Source organism: Phyllosticta capitalensis (assembly GCF_038381095.1).
Source record: "Phyllosticta capitalensis strain CBS 128856 chromosome Unknown BKA78scaffold_13, whole genome shotgun sequence".
Classification (NCBI taxonomy): domain Eukaryota; kingdom Fungi; phylum Ascomycota; class Dothideomycetes; order Botryosphaeriales; family Phyllostictaceae; genus Phyllosticta; species Phyllosticta capitalensis.
This window is the reverse complement of record NW_027117451.1, coordinates 760759-781149: the sequence shown is the minus strand read 5'-3', so window position 1 is coordinate 781149 and position 20391 is coordinate 760759. Positions and strand designations below refer to the sequence as shown.

Genomic DNA, 20391 nt, shown 5'->3' with positions numbered 1-20391 from the left:
GGGTAGGTGCTTGACCAGCAGTCAAAATCACCGTCATCAAGGAAAGAAGGGGAATGTATGCAGAAATAGACTAAAGGGAATCAAGAAAAACGCCTTGACCGATCCCCGGCGCCAAATGTGGTCCTTCTTCGTCGAAAGTAGATAGGGTCAATAATGACACTGGAATCGCGCATCTAGGCACTGTCCTTGTCCGACTTGACGCCCTCCTCCTTGTTTTCTGGTGAATCGGCAGTGGCGGGAGTGGAAGCGCGACCGGATGGACTAGACGCGCCGTCGGCCTTGGCGTCGTCGCCGTTGACCATAGCGTCTGGCTTGACATCATTCTCGCGGTCGCGCGCACAGTCCGGCTCGCTCTCCTCGCCGACCACATCGTCGTCTTTGATGTCATAGTCCTCTTTGCGATTGCTGCTGCGTCTGCTACCAAGGAGTCCAGGGGGTCCGGGAGTGGCGGTGTGGACTGGACTGGCCAAGGGGCTGCCAGTTGGTGCGGAGGCATTGTTGGCGTGCATGCTGCCAGATAGGCTCTGGCTGTCTGCACGCCCGTGTCCGAGGAGGCCGCTGCGCACGCTGCCCGTGTCTGCGCCGTGCTTGGCGGCGTAGTAGCTATTGCGTTCCGAGGGGAGCGCGGGAGCCGTGACGCCCGAGGACGAGTAGACACTGGCGCGCTCTGCGCTGGCAACTCCTCCGACTCCGGGACGGTTCTGTGCCTGGTAGATGCCAGCAGAGGTGCCGGCCGTGGTCGAGGCGGTGTCAACGTTGCCACTGAGAACGCTGAGCGGGAGCGACTCTCGGCTACCACCCCAGACGGAGGAGGGCGCGAGGGCGCGCACGGAAGCGTTGGTGTCAAGCGAGTTGCGCCGGCGCCGCTTTGATGACGAAGCGAGCGTCATTATCGAGGCATTGTCGGACAAGATGTTGCCGGCCGTCGCGGCTTGATACGTGTGCGGGTGAGGCTGCAGGTGGGCAGGCACGGCGGAAGCGGGCGAGACTGGATACTGATGCGAGAATTGCACCAGAGGATGGAGGTTTTGGTTGTTGGCGGTGACTTGTTGGCTGTTCAAGAGACCGGATGGAGTGGTGGATTGTATTGTGGTCAGGGTCGTCGTCAGGGAGCGCTCGGAATGGTTGGGCGAGGAGAAAGTGCTATTTCCTCCGCCATCATGAGAACTGACGGCGCCGCCTCTGGTGTTGCTGGTCTCTGCTTTGGAGTGTCCGGCTTCCGAGTAGACAGTGTCGGGGTTGGTCGCAACGGTGGGCGCGGCGGATTTTGCGGGACGGTCGCGGGCGTCGTCGGTCGTCACGTCGGAATCGTAACCCTCCCGATAGGAGACGGGTTCGGAGAAGGAGAGATGGCCATTTGCGCTGGCGGCGGGAGCAGGTCGGTGGAAATGGCCGGATTCAGGGTAAGGGTTGTTTTTGACGTGGGAGGCCTTCTTTGGCTTGGAGAGGGCTGGGGCGTGCGCGGAGCTCTTGAGGTTGGCGACCTTTTTGATCCAAGCCGCAAAGGGACGACGACGGGAGTGACGGTCTTTCATGATAGAGTCAGCGAGGGCGCAGGACGAGGAGCGGCCGCAGTTATAAGAGTCGGGTGGGCGCGAAGCGTCACAAAGGCTGCGCAAACCGTTGAGCCCGACTTAGGGCTTACCTTGCGGGCTGGGGGTTGGCTCGGCGGTAGCCATTGCTTGGCGGCCAGGTGTCGTGGCGAGTGTGGTGAGGGTGTGGGTGGGGTGGCAGGTCGAGGCAAAGAATGGAGCGAGGAGGCTTTGTAGTAGTCGCAGTCGTTGATAGTGTATCGCAGGAGGAGAGGCTCAGGTCGAGTGAATGGTGTTGGGTAGCGCCGGTGGATCGCCCGCATGCAGAAGCCCGGGGGTCTCAAGTCTGATCTTCTTGGACACTCCAGCAGATGCTCCGTGCGAACCTTTGCATGTGAAGGACGCGGCGCCGCAACCTAAGCTCCCAAGCTTCTTCGTCCATCTTCACCTCTGTTGCTGCTGCGTCATCGCGTGCGACGTTGCTTCCATCGTCGACATGCTGCCACTTTGACCTCTTTCGTCTCCGAGCACCTCTTCAGACCCATCTCTCCCACCACCGAATCCATGTCCCGAATCCTCCACACAACCTCTCATGAATCTGCGCCCCGAGCAGCATGTCAGAGCCCACCAGCGGTCCCAACGGCCAATCGAACCACTGCCCCCCGATGTCGTTGCCCAGATCAAGTCGTCGACGACCATTACCAATCTAGCCCAGGTCGTCCTAGGGCTGGTCCAAAACTCGCTCGATGCCGGCGCGACCAAGATTGAAGTCACAATCGATGCTCGGCGAGGCGGCTGTACAGTTGAAGATGATGGCTCAGGAATTGTTCCTTCGGAATTCGCCTTGGACGGAGGCCTTGGTAAAGCCTATTGTGAGCCTCTCGTACGATTGCCATCAATGGTTCTGACTCGCCAGACACTTCTAGACATGATTGCTCCTTTCCAGCATATGGCCAACACGGAAGATTCCTCGCATCTGCCGGCGCGCTGTCTCTTCTTGCCATAACGTCGCGCCACTGCCTCCACAAGTCGTACAATTCCATCACCCTGCATCGCTCGCAGGTAATTTCGAGACAGATCCCGGCTCCACTGCAGCATGGTCTTGGCTTTGGTGACCATGGAACGCGCGTGACGATAAGGGACTTGTTTGGAAATATGCCTGTGCGTGTGAAGCAGCGCGCCATGCTCGTCGAAGACCGGGTAGAAAACGAACGTCAATGGGAGGTTCTGAAGAAGTGCATTACTTCGTTGCTCCTCTCCTGGCAGCAACCTGTAACTGTTCGCATTCGAGATGTGGAAAGCAAAAGTCTGCTGATCAATGCCAATCGGCAAATGCCCGTGTCGCTCAACAATGTACTTGCAGGCGGCCCAAAAGTTCAAGCTCAATTGCGCCCGCTTCTTTCAGTACTTTCACAGACCTCTTACATTATTCCAGATGAATGGAGTTCATGGGTTCCAGCTTCTGCGGCAACCAAGTCCATTTCTGTAAAAGGGGCAATATCCCTCGAGCCAGCACCAAGTAAATCTGTACAGTTTATCTCTCTAGGCATCCACCCGATTCATTCAGAGGATGGCCAAAACGAGCTGTTTGATGAGATAAATCGTCTCTTCAACAACTCGAGTTTTGGAGTAACCGACGACGAGCCTGAGCTTGACGAAAGAGAAAAGGAGCGCCGTTTGAATGACAAAAGATACAAAAAGGATGGTCCAACTCGTCGACAGTTGCAGGGAGGTAAGAAAGGTATCAACCGCTGGCCCATGTTTTGTTTGCGCATCAATCTTTCTGAAAAGGCCCGGGAGGATGTGTTGGAATCCGAAGCCAAACTTCAATCCATCTTGGATGTTTTGAGGGCAATGATTACCGAATGGCTTTCGACTCACCACTTTCGGCCCAAGAGACGGAAACCAAGACAGACTGAGAGCAAGCCGACGTCAGCTTCAAGTAGTGCGACCCACTCCCCTGCGCCAAAAGAAGACGCCCAAGATCAGTCAGATGGGGTTCTTCAAAGTGGAGATGAGTTTTCTCGGATGCCTTCGCGGCCTTCATCAAGGCTACTGGAAAGGGTCGACAGGAAGCGTAAAAGACCCCAAAGCTCAGAGCCGCTTCCAGAGGACACGTCCCACTTTACGGATTTGAGCAAAATCCGAAGTGCAAAGCCATCTTTCTATAACACGTTGTGGAAGTCAGAACGGGGATCATCTCGCAGTGGATCCTTGGATAAAACTTTTGCCTCTGGTCCTGAACAAAACCGAAATGGAACTTCGACCTTTTTTGACACAGATTTTGTTCTCCCAGGAGCGCTTGGCCCGAGACCAAGCTCTGCCGTGCAGAAATGCCAGGATACTGATGGTGCAGGAGATGTTGCCAACACTTCCACTGATACATTGCAAAACGGAGAAAAAGATGGCACCACAACCTGGATGGATCCTGCAAGCAAAGAGACGTACACGGTCAACTCACGGACAGGGACTGTGATGCAGCAACCGGATCGTCCGAGAACCACTTCTGAGAGAATGCCTGCAAGTATATCCACCTCGTTCCATAAACAGCTGCGTCTCGACAGCAAGGCGAACCGCAAGCCTCACAGCGCACCGTCTACGACAAACACGGGCGGTGACAACGCAAGCCAAACTCCATGGCTCACCACGTTCCTCTCCAACTACTCCAACCCAGTGTTTCGTCCTCAACCCTCGACCTCGGAATCCATCCCGCGCGCCATCTTCTCAAGTCCCAACCTCTCTGCCGAGTCTGCCAATCTCCTGCATGGTGGGTTCGGCGAGCACTGCTCACACGAGGCGATCAAAGCGGCGTTCAAAGAAGCATCGGTGGGAGAAAACAAGCTCTCAAAGACGGCACTCAAGAGCGCGCGCGTGATATCACAGGTTGATTGCAAATTCATCCTCGTCATCATGGACAGCAGTGCGCCCCCTGGATCATCCAACGGCAAAACCGAGCACCAAACCCCTCGCAAGCCCCTCGTCGTCCTGATAGACCAACACGCCGCCTCCGAGCGCGTGCACCTCGAGTCGCTCCTCGCGCAGCTCTGCGACCCCAGCTCGACGTCCCCGCCGCCTCTGCCCTCGCCGCTCTTTTTCGAGCTGCAGCATCCCCGCGAGGCGACCCTGCTCGAGAGCCTCGCGCCGCGATTTGCCGACTGGGGCGTCGTGTACGAGGTTGGAAAGGGGGGAAAGAAGGGCCGCGATATCCTACGCGTAGACGCGCTGCCGCCGGGTATCCGTGAGCGCTGCGTCGAGCGGCCGGAACTGCTTCTCGAGGTGCTCAGGGGCGAGGTGTGGAGGGTTGCCGATGGCGGAGGACGTGTGCGCTCACGGAGAGAAGAAAGCTGCGGAATTCGTCATGGCCACCAACATGATGACAGCCCTCACGACGCAGACGCAGACCCAAACTCGGAACCTCCAACAAACCTCACCGCCCCGACTCCTCCGCAGGATCACTCCGCCGCATCACCACCGCAACAACAACCTCCGCGCTGGCTCACCCGCACATCCGCCTGCCCGCCTGGCATCCTCTCGCTCCACAACTCGCGCGCCTGCCGCAGCGCCATCATGTTCAACGACGTCTTGTCGCGCGCCGAGTGCGAGACCCTCGTGCGCAGCCTGGCCGGGTGCGTCTTTCCGTTCCAGTGCGCCCATGGACGGCCGAGCATGGTGCCGCTTGTTGAGATGGATGGGAGAGGCGAGGGACAGTTGGGATTGGGGTTGGGAATGAGTATGCGGGAAGAGGGAAGGGGAAGGGGGAAGGAAATGGGAGGTGGTGGTAGTGATGATGGTGGATTTGTTGGCGCGTTTAGACGGTGGCGGAAGACGGAGATGGCGAAAGAGGATGAGTAGTAAAGTCCCAACCACTCACCACCCACCACCCTGCATTTGACACGGTGGTGTTGTGGTGGTGAAAGATTCAAGAAAAAGGGAGCAGGAGGATAAGGAGCACGATCAGAAGAGGACGAGAGGAGGATAAGGAGTCGGGAGTAATGCCATAAAATAGAATAGAGTTAGGTTTTTTTTAATAAAAAGCTTTAAGACAAGAGTACAACAACAAGTTTGATGAAGAAGGTGCTAATAATCAAAAGAATTTCGAGAAAGAAGGGGAGGTTACAAAAATAAGAAGCCATCGTGAACCGTCCCATCCCATCCCATCCCATCTCCCGACCCACCAACCCGCCAACCCATCCGTCCGTCCGTCCTAACCGTACATCGATCGTCCGTTACGTCGTTCAATCGCTGAAAATGTGTGTGTTTATTGTTTGTTGTTGTTGTTGATCGCTTGCTGAAAATAAAAGTCTTTCTTCTTGTTCTTCTTGTGACGGTCGTCTTCTTTGTGCTGCGGTCTTGCCTGCTTTGCTCGTCTGCTTGTGCTTGTGCCCCCCGGGAATGAGAAACCATACAAAAAGGAATTGCAAGAGTTTGCCTGCCTGCCTGTCTGCCAACTGATCGACTCGTACATAACCAAATCCGTCGCCTTCTTCTGACGTGCGTGGTGCTACCACGATGGCCGAGTTGAGCGGGTAGACTGCTCACTTTGCACTGCCGCCAGCTCCAGCACCCTTGGCATCGCCAAACGCACCGCCGTCGACGCTCTTGCTGCGGCCGCCGCGGGCATCGCGCTCGACATCGCTCGCGTCCTCGACAACTACATCATCCACGTCGAACTCGACGTCGCGCATGGCGACGCTGCCGTTGTCGTCTTCCTCGTCGTCATCGTCCTCGTGGTCCGTGACGAGGCCGGGCGCCGAGTCGAGCGTGTGCGGCGACATTTCCATTGTCGGCGACTCGAGCACGCCGCCGCGTTCCGAGCTGGCTGAAGAGGTCGACGTCGTGTTGGGACGGTGCATGGGCACCATGGGCGAGCCACCGTGCAGCGACCCTGCAGGAGGCATGCCGTTCATGCGGTTGGTGGGGGCGAGGGATACCGGTGCCATGCCTCCGCGTGTAGGCTGCCGGCTGAGGGGCGGGCCTCTTTGCAGTTTGGCCACGTCGGCGCCTTTTTGCGTTTGCGGCTTGGGCGTCGCTTGCACAGATGATATTTCCATCTCGTCGTCATCGTCTTCCGTCTCCTCGGGCAGCTCGACCTTTGTGCGGGCAAAGTCTACGAGCTGGTTGAGGTCGACCGAAGCACCCGACTTTTGCAGCAACGCACTGAGGTTGGGAGTCTGAGGAGAGGGTACGAATGACGAGTCCTTGCGTATTGAAGTGGGAGTGCTGTTCTCTTCCTTCTTTGGTAGAGGGCGAGGGGGGAGCGGCTTGGACTTGGGAGGAACGGACTTGATCAGGGGATGGACAAAGGGACCGTTGGTGTGAGAGCTGACGGCAGGGGTCTGAGGTGTGGAATCATTTGTCGACACCACAACACCCAACTCATTGACGTCGACGAGAACGCCGCACTCAACGGCGGCCTGGTCATGGCTCTCAAACTTTTGGTTGTGCTTGATACGGCAGTGGTTGAGGAAGCCCTGGGTGTTTGAAAAGTTGCTATGCCTGCAGTCTGGGTGATGGCAGAACAGGCGGACCCATTTGCCATCGGTTGAGCGCCTGTGCAGCAAGGGGTCTATCTTGGGCGCAGAAGGGTCGCCAAGTGCTTGGAGTTTGGAGCCGGCAGACGCACGTGACGAACGCGATTTGCCCGCCGACGGGAGCTCGGCTAGACTTCCCCTGGTCGCACGGCCCTCGGCAACAGCGGCGCCAGTCCGGCTGCCGGCGCTCAAGCTTGCCGCAGGAACAGAGTCGAACTTGGGATCCGGGATAAGCCACTTGGCGTAATGGCGAGTATACGGGCCGTCCGCAACGCCCCATGGAGCTGGCTGCTCTGGTGTCGTGAAGCCCTGCCGCGGCTGGAGGGCCGGGCCCACTCCTTGGGCTACGTCGCTGGATAGCGCATCCGTTCCTGGATAGGGAATCAGTCTGCACCGGCGGATCTGTTCCAGCGCTATTTGGCACTTTGCTAGCTCTTGCTCGATAAAGCGCAGCTCGCTGTGCTTGAGGAGGATTTCGTGATCAAAGTGCGATTCGATGATTTGCTGAAGAGGAGAGTAAGTCGTGGGGTCCGTCATGTCGCACGGATTGTTGTCCATGGCGGGCTGTTGCGGCGCAGGCTGCGCTGTCGGCGGCGTATTTGCGCCAGCATCCAGAGACTCTGGCGCCTCGTTGCGCAACGGGGCGTCGCTGCCTTGGACTGGGCTCTTGACATGCGGAACAGAGGTGGCGGCCAGGTGCGCAGGCGTCAGGCTCGTAGGCGCATCCGCCATGGGACAGTCAGGCCTTCCTATCTCTACGACAGGGCGCACCTCACCCGCGGCATACTTCCACTTTTTGGCGACATGCGGAGGCTCGGGGCTGTTGGTGCGTTTGCGCTTTAGTTTGCTCAGCAGTGAAATGTCGACGACGGGGCGCTGCTTTTGGAACTGAGCCTTGTCCATGACGGGGTTTTCGGCGCTCCATGGCAAACGGAACATGGACTGCATGGCGTGAGGACAAGAGGCAGCAGCGACGGTGACGCAGCGATCATCTAAAGTGGCGGGTGGTGGTGAGCAGGTGGTGATTGCGTTGCTACTGCGATGCTGGCCTGCGCGACGCGACGGGACGTTTGGGCGCGAGCTGGCGATGTCTCGGCAACGGGCGGATTGCGACGAGGGGGCGATGATCAATAGGGGAGCTCAGATATTAAAGGTGGGAGCGTGCTGATCGGCCAGCGAGCGGAGAGCAGAATAGGGCCGGTTGATGAGCGCTGGGAAGGGGTGGAGGGAAGGCCAACACGGTATGCAGGCGCGCAGCAGAGGTGAAGTCGGGTTGGAGCGACAGCAACACCAAGGGCGGGCGATGTTGAGAGAAAGTAGTGGTGACGGAAGAAAACGGGAGCACGGAAGGGCGACCGGAACGTAGGTGGGCGAGAGGTCGCAGGCTGTCGGCGGCGGCACAGGAAGAGCGACGGTCGGAGACGTGTGTTGTTGTGGTGAGGACGAAAGTGGGTGGCGAAATTTCTTGGTGAGGCTTGGTTGGGAAAGGACAGAGAGAGAGAAGTGAAGAGAAGCTTGGTCTACGCAGCAGAAGCAGTAGATGAGATGGGCGGGACTTGGAGCTGACGAGTGAGCAGCGGTCGGCGGGCGCCTTTCTGGGCTGGTTGGCTGCAGCGCTTCTGTTTGGGCGGCCGGGGATGCTGATGGTGCTCCTAGCTCCTGACGCAACTCGATGCACCCACGCCGCCCACTATGTACGTTATCGTCAGAAACGCGCATTCTTGGCCGCTGACAAACACAAAAGACCTCGCTCTTTTCCTTTTGCAGGCTATCGTGAGAACAAAAACTCCTGATGCGGCACATCGATGACTCAATGCGAGGCTTACATTATCAGGTCGCGACCAGGGCATACGGCCTGCCATTCGCTGTTTCAGGGGCCCTGCCATCCATCGTCTTGAGGCATGTTCGAGAAGCACCAGTGCCATTACCGGTGCCGATGACAGCTACTCTACTAGTAGTACGCCCGGGAGCAAACACCATCACAATTATCGCATCTCTGCATTCTTCAGGAGTCCAAGTTGGTCCTCCCCCCAAATCCCCTTCCGATCGAACCCGCCCCGCAACCAAGAGTTGGCCATGTCATAAAAGTGGGTAGATATCGAGCACTGCACTGCCAGCTGATGTGCCCGGGGACTCTGACACTACTGCAACAACCATCACGAAACCTAAAACCGCGCAGCCGCGACCGGCCTCGTCGCACTTGGTACAGCTGCTGATGCCGCTGTCCGTCGTCTATATTAACCAAAGAACCCGCCCAGTCCTGGCTTTTGACGTTTGCTCGTGTCGTTTGTTTTGCGCCCCGTCAAATTATCGTTGCCTACATACCCACCCGGCACCTCGTGAACCACCACTTTCCACCTCATCATCGCATGCACGTCCTCGTCCTGCCCTCGTCGCGATCCTCGCTCACCTCACTGTCTGCGTCAGTCGCCCGCCCACCGCCATGTCGTGCTGTCCCCGCATGATTAAACTATAACCCCGGAGAGCAGCCCGCCGCATGAAAATGGACCACACCGGCCAGCGCAAACACACCGTTTGCCTTTGGGAGCAGCACCGAGTTTCCACCTTGTTGTCCTGCATGTGGGAAGAGGGCCCGCCGCAGCAATAATGGCACCGCAAAAACCACCTCAAAGCGAGCCAAGGTCCGGCACCACTGAATCTCCATACCGCAGCAGCCATCCCACAAGTCGCGCCATCCATGTCATGGGCTGCCATCCCATGCCCCCCGTCCTTGCTGGGTGATCGCCCCGACCTGCATTTCTGGCCGCCCGCGCCATCTCGTTCCCCGTCTGTCGTGTCGCACTGCCGAACGTCGACCTGCAGCTCTGCGCTGCACAAGCCAGCCGCCCGTTCTCTGCTGCTGCTGCTGCTGTGGTTGCACAGTCTCAGGGGCCAGGCGACACAGGAAGCCGCGACAAAAACAATGCCGTCGCAGTCTTGTTGCCGAAACTGCCAAACAACTGCTGAAAGAATGCGGCGCGGCTCCATGTGGCGTGGCGGCGCGCGGCGCCAACCACGGTCATGATGCTGACGACTATTTATTGCTTCGTCGTCTTTTCCTTGCCTTATTGAACGAGAGCCCAACAATCTGCCGCGATGGCGGCTGCTTCTCGTGCCTTGCTTGCCTTCTCACTGCGGAAACGCCCGTGCCCGTCCCGTCGCCGCATATTGTGCAACACCAAAAAAGAAGTGAGGCTTGGTAGCAAAACTCAAACTCTTGACGATTGCTCTCTGGCTCTTCAATACTGGAGGAACAGAGCGCTCTCTGCTCGCGCGCTTTCGAAACGGGGAACATACTCCAAAAGCGCCAAACGTCCCATTGCGCGACGACACTCATCGCAAATCTACTGTACACAAATACCTCTCGCGCGGGGCGACTTTTTGGGCTGCGGCTGCGCCCGTCACAACCTGCCCCATCTGCTCTACATTTGGATGCTTTCCATCCAACACCAAAACTTGTCACATCTTCAATCCACACGGCTTTTTTCCCTTCCCATTATTATCTACCCAAATGCAACGCTCTAACCACTTACCCCCTTTATGGCTACTCCCCACATCCATCAGAACCTCAAACCCTCTTTCTCGCTCGTCCTCCGACGCCTGCCTGCCCTGCCCTGCCATGCCCTGCCACGCCCCATCGTGTCCTGTCCAGACCTGCCTACCTGCCCACCCATATATCCCGCTGTTCCATGATGAAACGGCGTTTTAGGTTGCGCGGCCCGGCGCCAAGGCCCAGCCACCGTCCACCCAACTCAAGTACCTAACCTCCCCAACGACCGACTGACCGAATAGTGAGCGCACGATGCAAGAGTGGTCGAGATGCGAATCGAGGGAACAGCGGGGTTTGCCAAGGAGGCAAAATCCGCATGGGGTGTTCGAACGCAAGTTGTCGAATACAACAACAAGCAGACGAAGTGCCGGTATGCAGTACTTAAAGTAGCTCTGCACCGTACCCAAAACTCCCTCATCCATGTACATTTCTCTCATCCTTCATCCCTACCCAGTACCCCTACCCTACCGCTCCGCCGCAAAGCCAGCCAGTCGTTCTGGCCCAGGCCCAGGCCGATTTTGCTCAATTTAGGTTGCGCGCGGGAGACGGGCACCCACGACCTAATTGTGCTTGTAAAAATAAAAATAAAACTTGCGCATGTTCCATTTCGCCGTCGCCGCCGAAGAGTGCCGCCTTGTGGATGGTGTGGTGGTGTTTCAGGTTTGTCGACGAAGTTGGGAGGGGAGGGAGGGGGTTCGGTGAATTGGGGATGTCCATGTGATGGTGATGGTTGTGGATGCCCGGTGGAGAGGGGAGGGTTGAATGCATTTGAGGTCCGAGTTCGTGGGCGCTGAGGTTTGGTTTGTTGAAGATACTCTATGCTAGTGGGTACATGTAAGTATGTCGACGCTATTCTGCTCCAATGTCATGTTTGCAATAGGTCCGCCATGTCAACATCGGCTATGATTCTGGCCGGCGCGCGGCTCTGTTGCTTTTCTTCGGGAGGTCGGGAGTAGAGGCACAGCGAACGTGCAGCGAATGTGCGGGCAGAGGCTGGTAGAGAGCGCAAAGGCGCGAGGTTTTGGGGCTAGATTCAGTACATAGGTGGGAAGCATGGTCTTTATCGCGCGTGCGGCAGGCGACAAGACTGGTTGGGGCCCATTAGAATCAAGGGTAAAGGATTCTCATGAGTGTCGAGCGCTCTTTGCCATGAGATTGATCGCTTTCCAAGTATCGCTGATTTCTGCTTGCTTCCGTCATTATCTACGACGGGCAGCCCCAGATTTTCCTAAGAAGCTCGTTAGCCTCAATTCAAGACCAAAAGCCCAGAACCATGATGCAGCTGGATTTTGCCCTTACCAAAGCACATCATACCCCACGCGGCGTCGCGCGCTCGAAGAAGCAATCGCCCAAACGCCATCTTTTCAGCCCATCTTCCCAAACGCCTGCGCCAATCCGATGCTCACACAAATTAGGTATGCCGCAACTCAAACCGCTTACGAGCCCATGAAGAGCGAAGCCTGCTCGTACGCCGAGTCAGTATGCAGTCTGTTTGCAAGAAGAGGGGGAAGGAGGGTACACGCACGGCCATCAGCACGCAACATAAGCTGACGTACGGGCTGAGCCGCTCGCCGACTCGTGCGAATTTCCAAAAGATTCCAAAGACGCTGTGGAGCGTTAGCGCGGCTCTTCTCGCTGGCGTTGCTGCCTCTTCTCTCTCCGATGCGACTAAGTTGTGCTATAGGCTCTCTGTCTTGGCTGAGATGGCTCCACTGTGGAGGCATTCCGAAGACAGGTGCCAGGCTTTACGACGTCGACGCGACACGGAGAGAGAGGCTGGTTAAGAGTCGCGGCGGATATCGTACCCATCTTTGTTACGGTCGAGCAGGCCGGGCGCCACGGCGTGTAGGTAGGTGCTTGTGCACACGAGGAGGAGGATGACGAGGAGGAGCGATTGGAAGTTGAAAAGCGCGGTCTGCGGACGAGCTGTTAGCTTCGTGGTGGATGCTGTGGTCGTGTGGGTGTTTTTGAGGCGTTACCATCTTGCTGGTCTTGCGCGGATGCTTGCTTTTGGGAAGGCAAGGATTTGCTAGAAACGAGAGGAGATCGAGGGCGCAATTACCAAAGAGAGGGAGTAGTGCTGCGAGTGCGATGTGGATGGGTGGTGTTGCGTCAGGGTAGTTGGCCTCTTGCGGAAGCTGCCGTTCTGCCGCGCTTCGCCGCCCGCCGCCGCTTAGATGTTCTCCCCTCCGACCATCCATCTTATCCTTCTCCACTCCAACTCATTGTGGCATCTGGCTCTTGATCCTCACATCAGGCTCTCATCAGTATTATTGGTATTGCAATCATTTGATATCTTGCTTCAAGTACAGAGTATTTCCCCTACATCCAGTGCAAATCACCCTTGTCGCTTCTTCGCCAACTTCACTCATCAAAAGCCGTCACGGTTCCATCTATCAATGACTCATTCTTTCTGATTTGAATCTTGCACCGCCGGTGAATTTTGGTCTTGTAGATTCTGTTACAAGGCAGGATCCGGCCCTAGACAAGCACCACAGGAAGAAAGAGCCTGGGATAGAGATCTAGGGGGGCAAAAAGGCGCGGGCACCCGCGGCCAAGAGGCCCGGAATTCGGACAAAGGGATTGACCACTTACCTACTGCGCTGCCTTTCAAGTCAGACTCAGGACAATTTCGACACATACCTCTTATCATTCAAATTACTTCCGCGACGAGCTCCATGACTACTGTCAATTGTCCATGGCCACCTGGGCGTTCAGACTCAATTCAGAGCCGAAATCGGAATCCTCGACAAGGCGCTCCTGGTTCCAAGGCCGATTAGATCCGCGGGTCTTTGGCATCCAGTGGGCCATTTGACCTCGTCAATGGACACCTGGTTGATAATCCTACTGTCCCGATATCTTACCAGGTCCTTGAATGAAGTCTCATCCAAGAAGAGCTCGCTATCTTTTCCGAAGCCGTTCTCGCGATACGGGGCAAGGTCCTCGGCTTGCACGTAGAAATTTCCGTAAGCGGCACTCACATATGTTCTGCGAGCCATCTCCTTACCGTCTTTCAATCTCAACAGAGGAGTGTTGTCGTGGAGAGGCGTACTCCTGTGCTTGATCAGGAGATAGTCTCCACCAAACATACGCGCTCGATCGGGATTCTCGGCATACATCCTGGCATACTTCTCCTGGACAGTTTGTCCGCCCAGACTTGTCAGAATTGCAATCGCGACCACTCCTCGCGAGTTTGGAGTGCTCATGACGACTACTGGGTGCTTGGCAAGCTGTGCTTGAAACTTGGGAAGAACCTGGTCGGCCAGAATCGATCCCTTGCGCACTTGTGGCAGAAACGCAATGCGGCCCGGAACGAGCCATGAGTTGTGATTTCTTTGGGGCTTCTCTATCGGGCTATTCAAAGGGGACGCACTCGATTTACTCCGGTCGATGGCGCCTCGTCGACTCCAATAACGCTCTTCGGCATCATCGAATACTCCCGGGGACTGAGTTGCCGCAAAGTCACGCTTGTGGCTGCGCGTGCGCTTGACTTGGATCTCCGGACCTGGCGTGCTGTCGGACCTAAGACGTAAAAGAGGCTTACCTTGAGGCTTTTCCTGTGGCGTTGGAGTTGCGTTTTGGGTTGCGCAACAGCCAAAGCGGAGTGATAAGCTTGGGCCGAGAGTTGGACTGCTGGATGCCTGCGACGATGTCAGCTGGGGTCGCAAACCTTTTCTTGAAGATTCGGGTGCAGCTGCAGGACTCCATTTGCTCTGAGAAGCCTGCCGACTGCTTCGCGTCGGGCCTGCTAGAGTTGAAGCACGGTTCCGGCCCTGCTGAAGAGTGGTATAGGTTACGCTTGACATTCTGACCTGCAGAAGGAGAGTGGGTTTTTTGATTCGTGGTTGGGTATCCGAACAACGATGACCTGCTCGAAACTTGTCACACGGTTGCCCAGGAAAAGCTTGACATGATATACTTTCCGACAAAGAAGGACGTCTCCCATGAGCCTTGAAAGAAGAGCTACATTGTCAAGCAAACAACGCCTCTTCGCCCCGATTGTCACAATGGACAAAGAGGTCGTGAGCAGGATGACGGCGCCAAGGCCTATTTCTGGACTTGGCTCCTTTGCTGGAGTTTGAAGTCGAGTCGGCAGTGAGCCCTCCAAAGACCTCTACGCCACATCTCGGTGGATAGTTTGCAGCCGCAATCTCCAGAAGATCCCTGAAATTTCGGGCTGTCGCGACCACTGAGCGCACCTCTGTCTATCCAACATGCCCGGTCTATCTAGACAAGCTCCTACGCTGCTCCTATTTTGGTCCGTCTCTCCATGACAAACAACCTCCCAAGCTACTCAATTTTTGCGCTCTCTTTCCAATCAAACAAGCCCTCAAGCTCTTCGAATCGTGCATTCTCTTCCCATATCAAACACACCCCAAAGCTACTCCAGACTTATGCCCTCTTTCCATATCGAACAAGCCCCAAAAGACGTCAACTGTGCTCGCGCTCTCTCCAAATCGAACACGTTAAGTCCACACCCAAGACGCAAACTTGCCGACAACAGCACCAACGTCTCCAAACTTGGGTCTGACCGGCTCCTCACGCGAAGCGTCTCGCCTCTCGCTCTTCGTGTACAAGGTTGAAGAAGTGGCTCATGAGCACCTGCAGGGAGTCAGGTGTGAGTTCGTACTCCGTGCCCTGCTTGGTGGTCCTTCTGAAGGGAGGAAGATGCCTGGTCTCAATCCGGAGGATGTTCTTTGGGCCAATGTTGACCCAGGACTTGGCGCCCATCTTCTTCCCATTCTTGACTTGCAGCTCATAGACACCCTCCTCTTGATTCTTACCGTGAGCGATCGGAAAATACTCCCTCTGGAACCTCCTCGTTGTCTTGTCGTCGCAACCGGCACACTTTTCCTCGGCTGATTTACCTCCAAATGTCGTCACTTTGGCAAAGTAAGTCTCACCAGGCGAAGCGGGCAGCTGAAGAATGACGACAGGATGACCCAGAATCTCGCCATAGTCCTTCTTGCTCCTGACCTGCGACTTCAGAACCCTACTGTCGATGTCCTTGTGAAGGTAGCAAATCATGCCAGGTCTCGGGGGCGGCTCGGCCTTGCGACCGCTACCGAGTTGTTGCTTCATGGAGACGGGAGCAAGTGCCCATGGCGGCGGAAGTCCTGTGTTGTGAGCCCTCGCTTGTCGAGAGCCACCGTGCTGATTGCCTTTCCGCATGCGCGTGGGTCCGGGCAACGGGTGTCCGGCTTGGTGTCCATGTTGAAGCATAGGCGAGTACATCATTCTGTTGGCATGCATCGAGAAAGTGCCTTCGGCGACCGGGCTCCATCCTCGCTGGATGGTGCCATATGGTCCGTGATGGACTAGACATATCGACGTCAGCTTGAGCTCCAACCGAATTGCCATGGGAGAGGGAACAAACCTTGTCGGGGCATCGGGTGGTAGTGGTCGAAGTGCGCGCCGCCCGGGTATGGTACCGAGGGTCCGTAAAAGCACCACTCATGCTGCTGAGCGAAACGTTGTTGGTACTCGTACAATCTTGGATCGTACGTGGAGACATGGCGGCCAAAAGCTGCTGAGTTCTGTTGCATGACTTGATCTGCGTTGAGATTGTGGTGAGCGGAGCGCGAGAAAACGTATACAGTGACGGGAGATGCTTACTTTCGAAACTGTCAACGCTTGAAGGATAGGACCTATTGGCGTATCCCATCATGTCCCAGTTGGCTTGTCCATGCTGAACATAGACGAATTGTTGTTGTGAAAAGCCCGGAGGCCAACCCGCGAAGTGATGCATGGCGCGACTGACTCCCAGATTTCGAGACTGCTCCAGACCGTATACGCTTTGACGCGTCAAAATCTTGCCGTTGGTAGAGAAAAGAACGAGAAACGAGACTGATTTGGTCCGCAAGCGCTGAAGTCCTGGCCTGGTCGCGTCAAACCTGCGTCTTTAGTGAGTGCGTGTTGTTGTGGGCCTGGGCGTCAAAGAGGTCCTTTGGAAAAGTCGGGCAGGCGATGGGTGAATATTCACCAGGTCCGGGCCAGCGCTTCCAGATGCAAATGAGGCTCGCGCGGACTTCCTCGACCAAAGCTCGGCTTCAAATCGTCGGCCTGATCCGGCAGAACCAATACACACGGCGAAGTGACTTCCTCCAACACCAAGCACTTTTATTGCACACTTTCTACGCTTATGGTCTGAAAGCACGAATGGACCATCTTGCAGCCTTCAACATGACTTGATCATCTCACGCAGCCCGCAGGCGGACTAGTAACCTATTTTTGCAAAAAGGTGGAGGGCTCGAGGCCTCTCGGACCCTCTACCTACTGACAGTCTTGGTCTTCCTACAAAAACATCCAGTGATCATTTTTTCCAGCCACTGCACCACCAAAACTTCAATCACAGACAATTGAAATCACGAAGGACACTATTTACTCTATTTACGGCAAAATTCGATACAATCTCAAGAGAAGCGAGCCTCCATTTATCTATCAAGAAGCAGGCCCCAAAAAGCTTCACGCGGACTTCAACCTCTCCAAGACCAGGCGCCGATTTCTCATACTTTCCGCGAGGACCAGCAGACCCATTTGGCTCCCTTCGCGGGCGCCTCTCTCGAAATCGCACTCCATGCACTACGTCCTCCCCTAAAAAGAAGACCTTGAAGTGCCCCTATCTCCCATCGAGGGCCCTCTCAAAATTCATCTAAGACTTCAAGAAAGCCGCTCACGTTTCTGGTATAGATTAAAGCATGCTTCCCACCAATAATTTCCTCTCTGAGCTACCGAGATACAATCATCCCCCCAAAACTACCCGGTGTCCCCACAATACTGTCTTCTGAAATTCCACAATCGCACATCACCCTTTTCCACGAATTCGGGACCCCAAGACTACGGCAGTCCAGTCCCAAGCCCCTGCAGAGGCGATGCTGCCCTGGCCCGCTGCTCTGGCCGCACATGGCTCTCAGTATGTTTGAGGTTTCAAATCGCACCGGGTGGGAGGAGGGTACTTGCCCAGGCTTCCTTGCGAACGGATTCGGGAAGAGAGGCTGAATTTGACTGGTACTTGGGTTCCTGTGGCGGTCTCGATCAGTCTCTGGCCACTCTTACGCAAAAGGAATGGCAAGCAAACCCATTTAGCTGGTCGGCGTTCTTCCGGACTGCACGGCGGGGGGCCCGTCGTCTCCATATGCGCTTCTTGGGCTGGGCTCTCGGTGGGCCATCCGCACCGATTCAAGGCATTTCCAATGCTCTGTATCTTCTGGAGCCGTTGAATACCAAGAAGTGCGGCCTTTCTGCTCCACATTTCGGTTTCGTGTCGACACGTTTCGTATCGGTAGTCGACGTGGCTGGACGAAGATTCGCGCTGTGGACCTCATTCGCGTCGACTCCAGCCTCCTGTGGTTGGAACTTGGAAACACGCGGATACCAGTGGAACCATCGCACTGCCTCAATACATTAACCTCAAAGATTCCGCTACTTTCTCTGGAATAACATGCGTCAAACCTAAGCCAAACGTGAGAAGAGACAAGAAAAGACGATGTGCATCTTGCGGAATTATGGCAAGGGCACTTCCAGTTGGGACCGTTGTTGCTGGGCTTGTGCGAGAAGGATGCGGTGTTGAGCAGCGGTTTGCACCCAGTGGGAAGAATACGGCAACCGACGCGCCCGTAATGCCCGGTGATTTTCTACTGCAAGCCAGGCTGACCGAACATGATGCCGACAAGGCTGATTCCTTTGCCCAAGAGACATGATTCTTGCAAGATGTGGCCAGCTTCCCTTTTCAAAGGGCCGCCACCTGATGTTGCAAGATTGTCTTCTTCACTCGGGAGCTCTCAGTGAACAACTATTGTCTTTGTGTAGGTTTCCAATCTTGCCCGGGCCAAGGGTAAGCCCATTCTCTGGATCTCAGATCTAGCCTGACCCATTGTAAACTTGTGGAATTTGTAAGAATATGCATTTGTCTTCAGTGACTATGTACAGTGGTGAAAACTAAAGTACAAGTCATCCAAAAGCGCTCAGCTTGTCCATGCTGCCAACCTTCATTTTCCCCTCACTCATTGTCCCAAAGCTCATGGTCGCTCTCTACCAACATCTCATAGTAGAGCATGAGATCTCTCATTGAACGCTCCATCAGCTGGAATTCGACACCACTGCTTGCTGTCTTTCGGATAGGGCGTGCCTCAATGGAGAGAATACTTCTGCGGGAGACTTGAAGATTGTGTTCTACACTCAAGAGCCCGTAGCAAGTAGCCATTGCTTTTGTGTATATTTAAAATTCTGCTAGGACCAAGCTCAGCCCTGCCACCTCCCTAGGTCTGGTCTGACCTCTTGTAACGTCACGGGTTTTACGGTTATATTAGATGACAAAACCCCCAGAAACCCCGTTCTTATCACTCGCCCCAAAGCTCGTTGTCGTTCTCCACCAGCATCTCGTAATACAAAAAGAGGTCTTTCATCGACCCTTCTGTCAGCTGGAACTCAACACCGCTGCCAGTTGTCTTTCGGAAAGGCCGAAGATGATATACCTCCACAGACAGAATTCTTCTGCGGGAGACTTAGAGATTGTGTTCTACACTTGAGAGCCAGTAGCAAGTAGCTGTTGCTTTGTGTACATTACAAATCCTGCCGGGACCTTGCTCAGCCCTGCCGACTTCCTGGATCTGGTCCGACCCTTTGTGACGCAACAGAGTTTATAATATTACAAAATTCCGGAACCCCGTCCTCATCAATCATCCCAAAGCTCGTCATCGGTCTCAACCAGCATCTCATGGTACGCCAAGAGATCTCTCATGGACCCCTCTGTTAGTTCGACCTCCACGCCGCTGTTGCGAAAAGGCCGGATATTCTCAGCCTCCACCGAGAGAATACCTTTGCGTGAGACTTGAACGTACGACTGTGTTCGCAGTCGTCTTCTGTTTTGCAGCTCCAGGATTGGAGTGCTTGTGCTTTCCTCGCGGTTATTGTTGTTGTTGTTGTTTTCGTTGTCATGTCTAATCGCGAGATACCCCTTCTTGAGAGCCGCGAAGCGACCGGTATGGTTGAACTTTTCTTCCAGAGTGCGCCCACCAAATGTTGTGATAATGGCGAAGACAAAGTCGCCAGCTCGAGGGGACGGCCCTAGTATGATGATTGGATGTCCGAGGATTCGTCTATAGTCATCGGTGCCGACCTGCTTCTGCAAAACTGGGCTTCGAATGTTCTTGTGCAAGTAGCAAATTCTACCGGACGTAGGGAACGCCTGTGGCGTTAAATAGCAGTTATCTCGCCAGAAATGAGGTGATGAGAGATGTAGTCCTGGGATTGGATTGAGTTGGGTGTAGGGACTGTCCTGAAAAGTGTGGTCGAGAGCTTGCGCTCTCGCCTGCGCTTCTTCGTTCAGAATGAGACGCTTTGTATGCTCGGAGAGCTTGGGGCTCTCTGCGTCGAGTCAGGACTTTTCAAGCCATGCATTGTGATCAAGTCGAGCTTTGGTTGACTTACGTAGACCCTGAACATCGCCTAAAAAGAGAGTTCCAGTGGGATCCTGTCCTGGGATAGTTGGAAAGAAGTAGGGATTCGTGTCGCTGCAGACGTCTCCACGCAAGGGGATCAAGTGGCTGTACGTTTGCGTGGTTGATGTGTTGTTTTGGTGTGTTTCATGATAGAAATGGAACAGAAGAGTTGGTTTGTCTTAATTTCGAATGTCAGCAAGAGCTCATCAAGGTCGAACGGGTTCGGCACTGAGATTTTCAACTCACATGTTTGCCGCACGTCGTTCATGATGGTGTCGGAAGCATTGCCCTGATGATTTCACCACGATTTCGTTGTTGTGGGTTGAGGAGTAAGAGAT

General features: G+C 55.3%; 10 protein-coding genes across 10 annotated transcripts; 2 read left to right on the top strand and 8 right to left on the bottom strand.

Annotated features, from left to right (window-relative positions):
- Positions 1-428: 428 nt before the first annotated feature.
- On the bottom strand, positions 429-1553 carry BKA78DRAFT_228493 (uncharacterized protein; the record flags this gene model as incomplete). The annotated part of the gene is made up of 1 exon (XM_066883729.1): positions 429-1553. A coding segment is annotated over one exon (1125 nt), but the record flags the coding sequence as incomplete, so codon positions are not given.
- Positions 1554-1862: 309 nt separating this feature from the next.
- On the top strand, positions 1863-5726 carry BKA78DRAFT_61463 (uncharacterized protein). The gene is made up of 2 exons (XM_066893471.1): positions 1863-2404; positions 2449-5726. Exons 1-2 carry the CDS (start codon positions 2125-2127, stop codon positions 5382-5384), a joined length of 3216 nt encoding a protein of 1071 aa, XP_066738655.1. The 5' UTR covers positions 1863-2124; the 3' UTR covers positions 5385-5726.
- Positions 5726-8107, bottom strand: BKA78DRAFT_61437 (uncharacterized protein). Its single transcript, XM_066893470.1, has one exon. The coding sequence runs from the start codon at positions 8009-8011 to the stop codon at positions 6068-6070; it is 1944 nt and encodes a 647-aa protein (XP_066738654.1). The 5' UTR covers positions 8012-8107; the 3' UTR covers positions 5726-6067.
- BKA78DRAFT_61436 (uncharacterized protein) lies at positions 8108-8905 on the bottom strand. Its single transcript, XM_066893469.1, has one exon. The coding sequence runs from the start codon at positions 8864-8866 to the stop codon at positions 8204-8206; it is 663 nt and encodes a 220-aa protein (XP_066738653.1). The 5' UTR covers positions 8867-8905; the 3' UTR covers positions 8108-8203.
- A 403-nt stretch (positions 8906-9308) lies between these two features.
- BKA78DRAFT_61391 (uncharacterized protein) lies at positions 9309-10286 on the bottom strand. Its single transcript, XM_066893468.1, has one exon. It carries the CDS (start codon positions 10049-10051, stop codon positions 9470-9472), a length of 582 nt encoding a protein of 193 aa, XP_066738652.1. The 5' UTR covers positions 10052-10286; the 3' UTR covers positions 9309-9469.
- A 497-nt stretch (positions 10287-10783) lies between these two features.
- BKA78DRAFT_61389 (uncharacterized protein) lies at positions 10784-11593 on the top strand. The gene has a single exon (XM_066893467.1). The coding sequence runs from the start codon at positions 10883-10885 to the stop codon at positions 11405-11407; it is 525 nt and encodes a 174-aa protein (XP_066738651.1). The 5' UTR covers positions 10784-10882; the 3' UTR covers positions 11408-11593.
- A 545-nt stretch (positions 11594-12138) lies between these two features.
- BKA78DRAFT_236394 (uncharacterized protein) lies at positions 12139-12531 on the bottom strand (the record flags this gene model as incomplete). The annotated part of the gene is made up of 2 exons (XM_066883854.1): positions 12139-12220; positions 12419-12531. Coding segments are annotated over 2 exons (195 nt in total), but the record flags the coding sequence as incomplete, so codon positions are not given.
- Positions 12532-13333: 802 nt separating this feature from the next.
- Positions 13334-14419, bottom strand: BKA78DRAFT_300424 (uncharacterized protein; the record flags this gene model as incomplete). The annotated part of the gene is made up of 1 exon (XM_066887197.1): positions 13334-14419. One exon carries the CDS (start codon positions 14417-14419, stop codon positions 13334-13336), a length of 1086 nt encoding a protein of 361 aa, XP_066738649.1.
- Positions 14420-14993: 574 nt separating this feature from the next.
- On the bottom strand, positions 14994-15958 carry BKA78DRAFT_328058 (uncharacterized protein). Its single transcript, XM_066889569.1, has one exon. It carries the CDS (start codon positions 15864-15866, stop codon positions 15153-15155), a length of 714 nt encoding a protein of 237 aa, XP_066738648.1. The 5' UTR covers positions 15867-15958; the 3' UTR covers positions 14994-15152.
- Positions 15959-19287: 3329 nt separating this feature from the next.
- BKA78DRAFT_357572 (uncharacterized protein) lies at positions 19288-20321 on the bottom strand (the record flags this gene model as incomplete). Its single annotated transcript, XM_066892239.1, has 3 exons — positions 19288-19979; positions 20043-20231; positions 20300-20321. The coding sequence occupies 3 exons, from the start codon at positions 20319-20321 to the stop codon at positions 19288-19290; spliced, it is 903 nt and encodes a 300-aa protein (XP_066738647.1).
- Between the last annotated feature and the right edge of the window lie 70 nt (positions 20322-20391).

Excerpts from the sequence above, each read along its gene's own strand:
- BKA78DRAFT_61463 (XM_066893471.1), top strand. The coding sequence starts at position 2,125 with ATGAATCTGCGCCCCGAGCAGCATGTCAGAGCCCACCAGCGGTCCCAA. Across the intron at positions 2,405-2,448 it reads AGGCCTTGGTAAAGCCTATT|ACACTTCTAGACATGATTGC; the intron begins GTGAGCCTCTCG and ends CTGACTCGCCAG.
- BKA78DRAFT_61437 (XM_066893470.1), bottom strand. The coding sequence starts at position 8,011 with ATGCAGTCCATGTTCCGTTTGCCATGGAGCGCCGAAAACCCCGTCATG.
- BKA78DRAFT_61436 (XM_066893469.1), bottom strand. The coding sequence starts at position 8,866 with ATGTGCCGCATCAGGAGTTTTTGTTCTCACGATAGCCTGCAAAAGGAA.
- BKA78DRAFT_61391 (XM_066893468.1), bottom strand. The coding sequence starts at position 10,051 with ATGGAGCCGCGCCGCATTCTTTCAGCAGTTGTTTGGCAGTTTCGGCAA.
- BKA78DRAFT_61389 (XM_066893467.1), top strand. The coding sequence starts at position 10,883 with ATGCGAATCGAGGGAACAGCGGGGTTTGCCAAGGAGGCAAAATCCGCA.
- BKA78DRAFT_328058 (XM_066889569.1), bottom strand. The coding sequence starts at position 15,866 with ATGCATGCCAACAGAATGATGTACTCGCCTATGCTTCAACATGGACAC.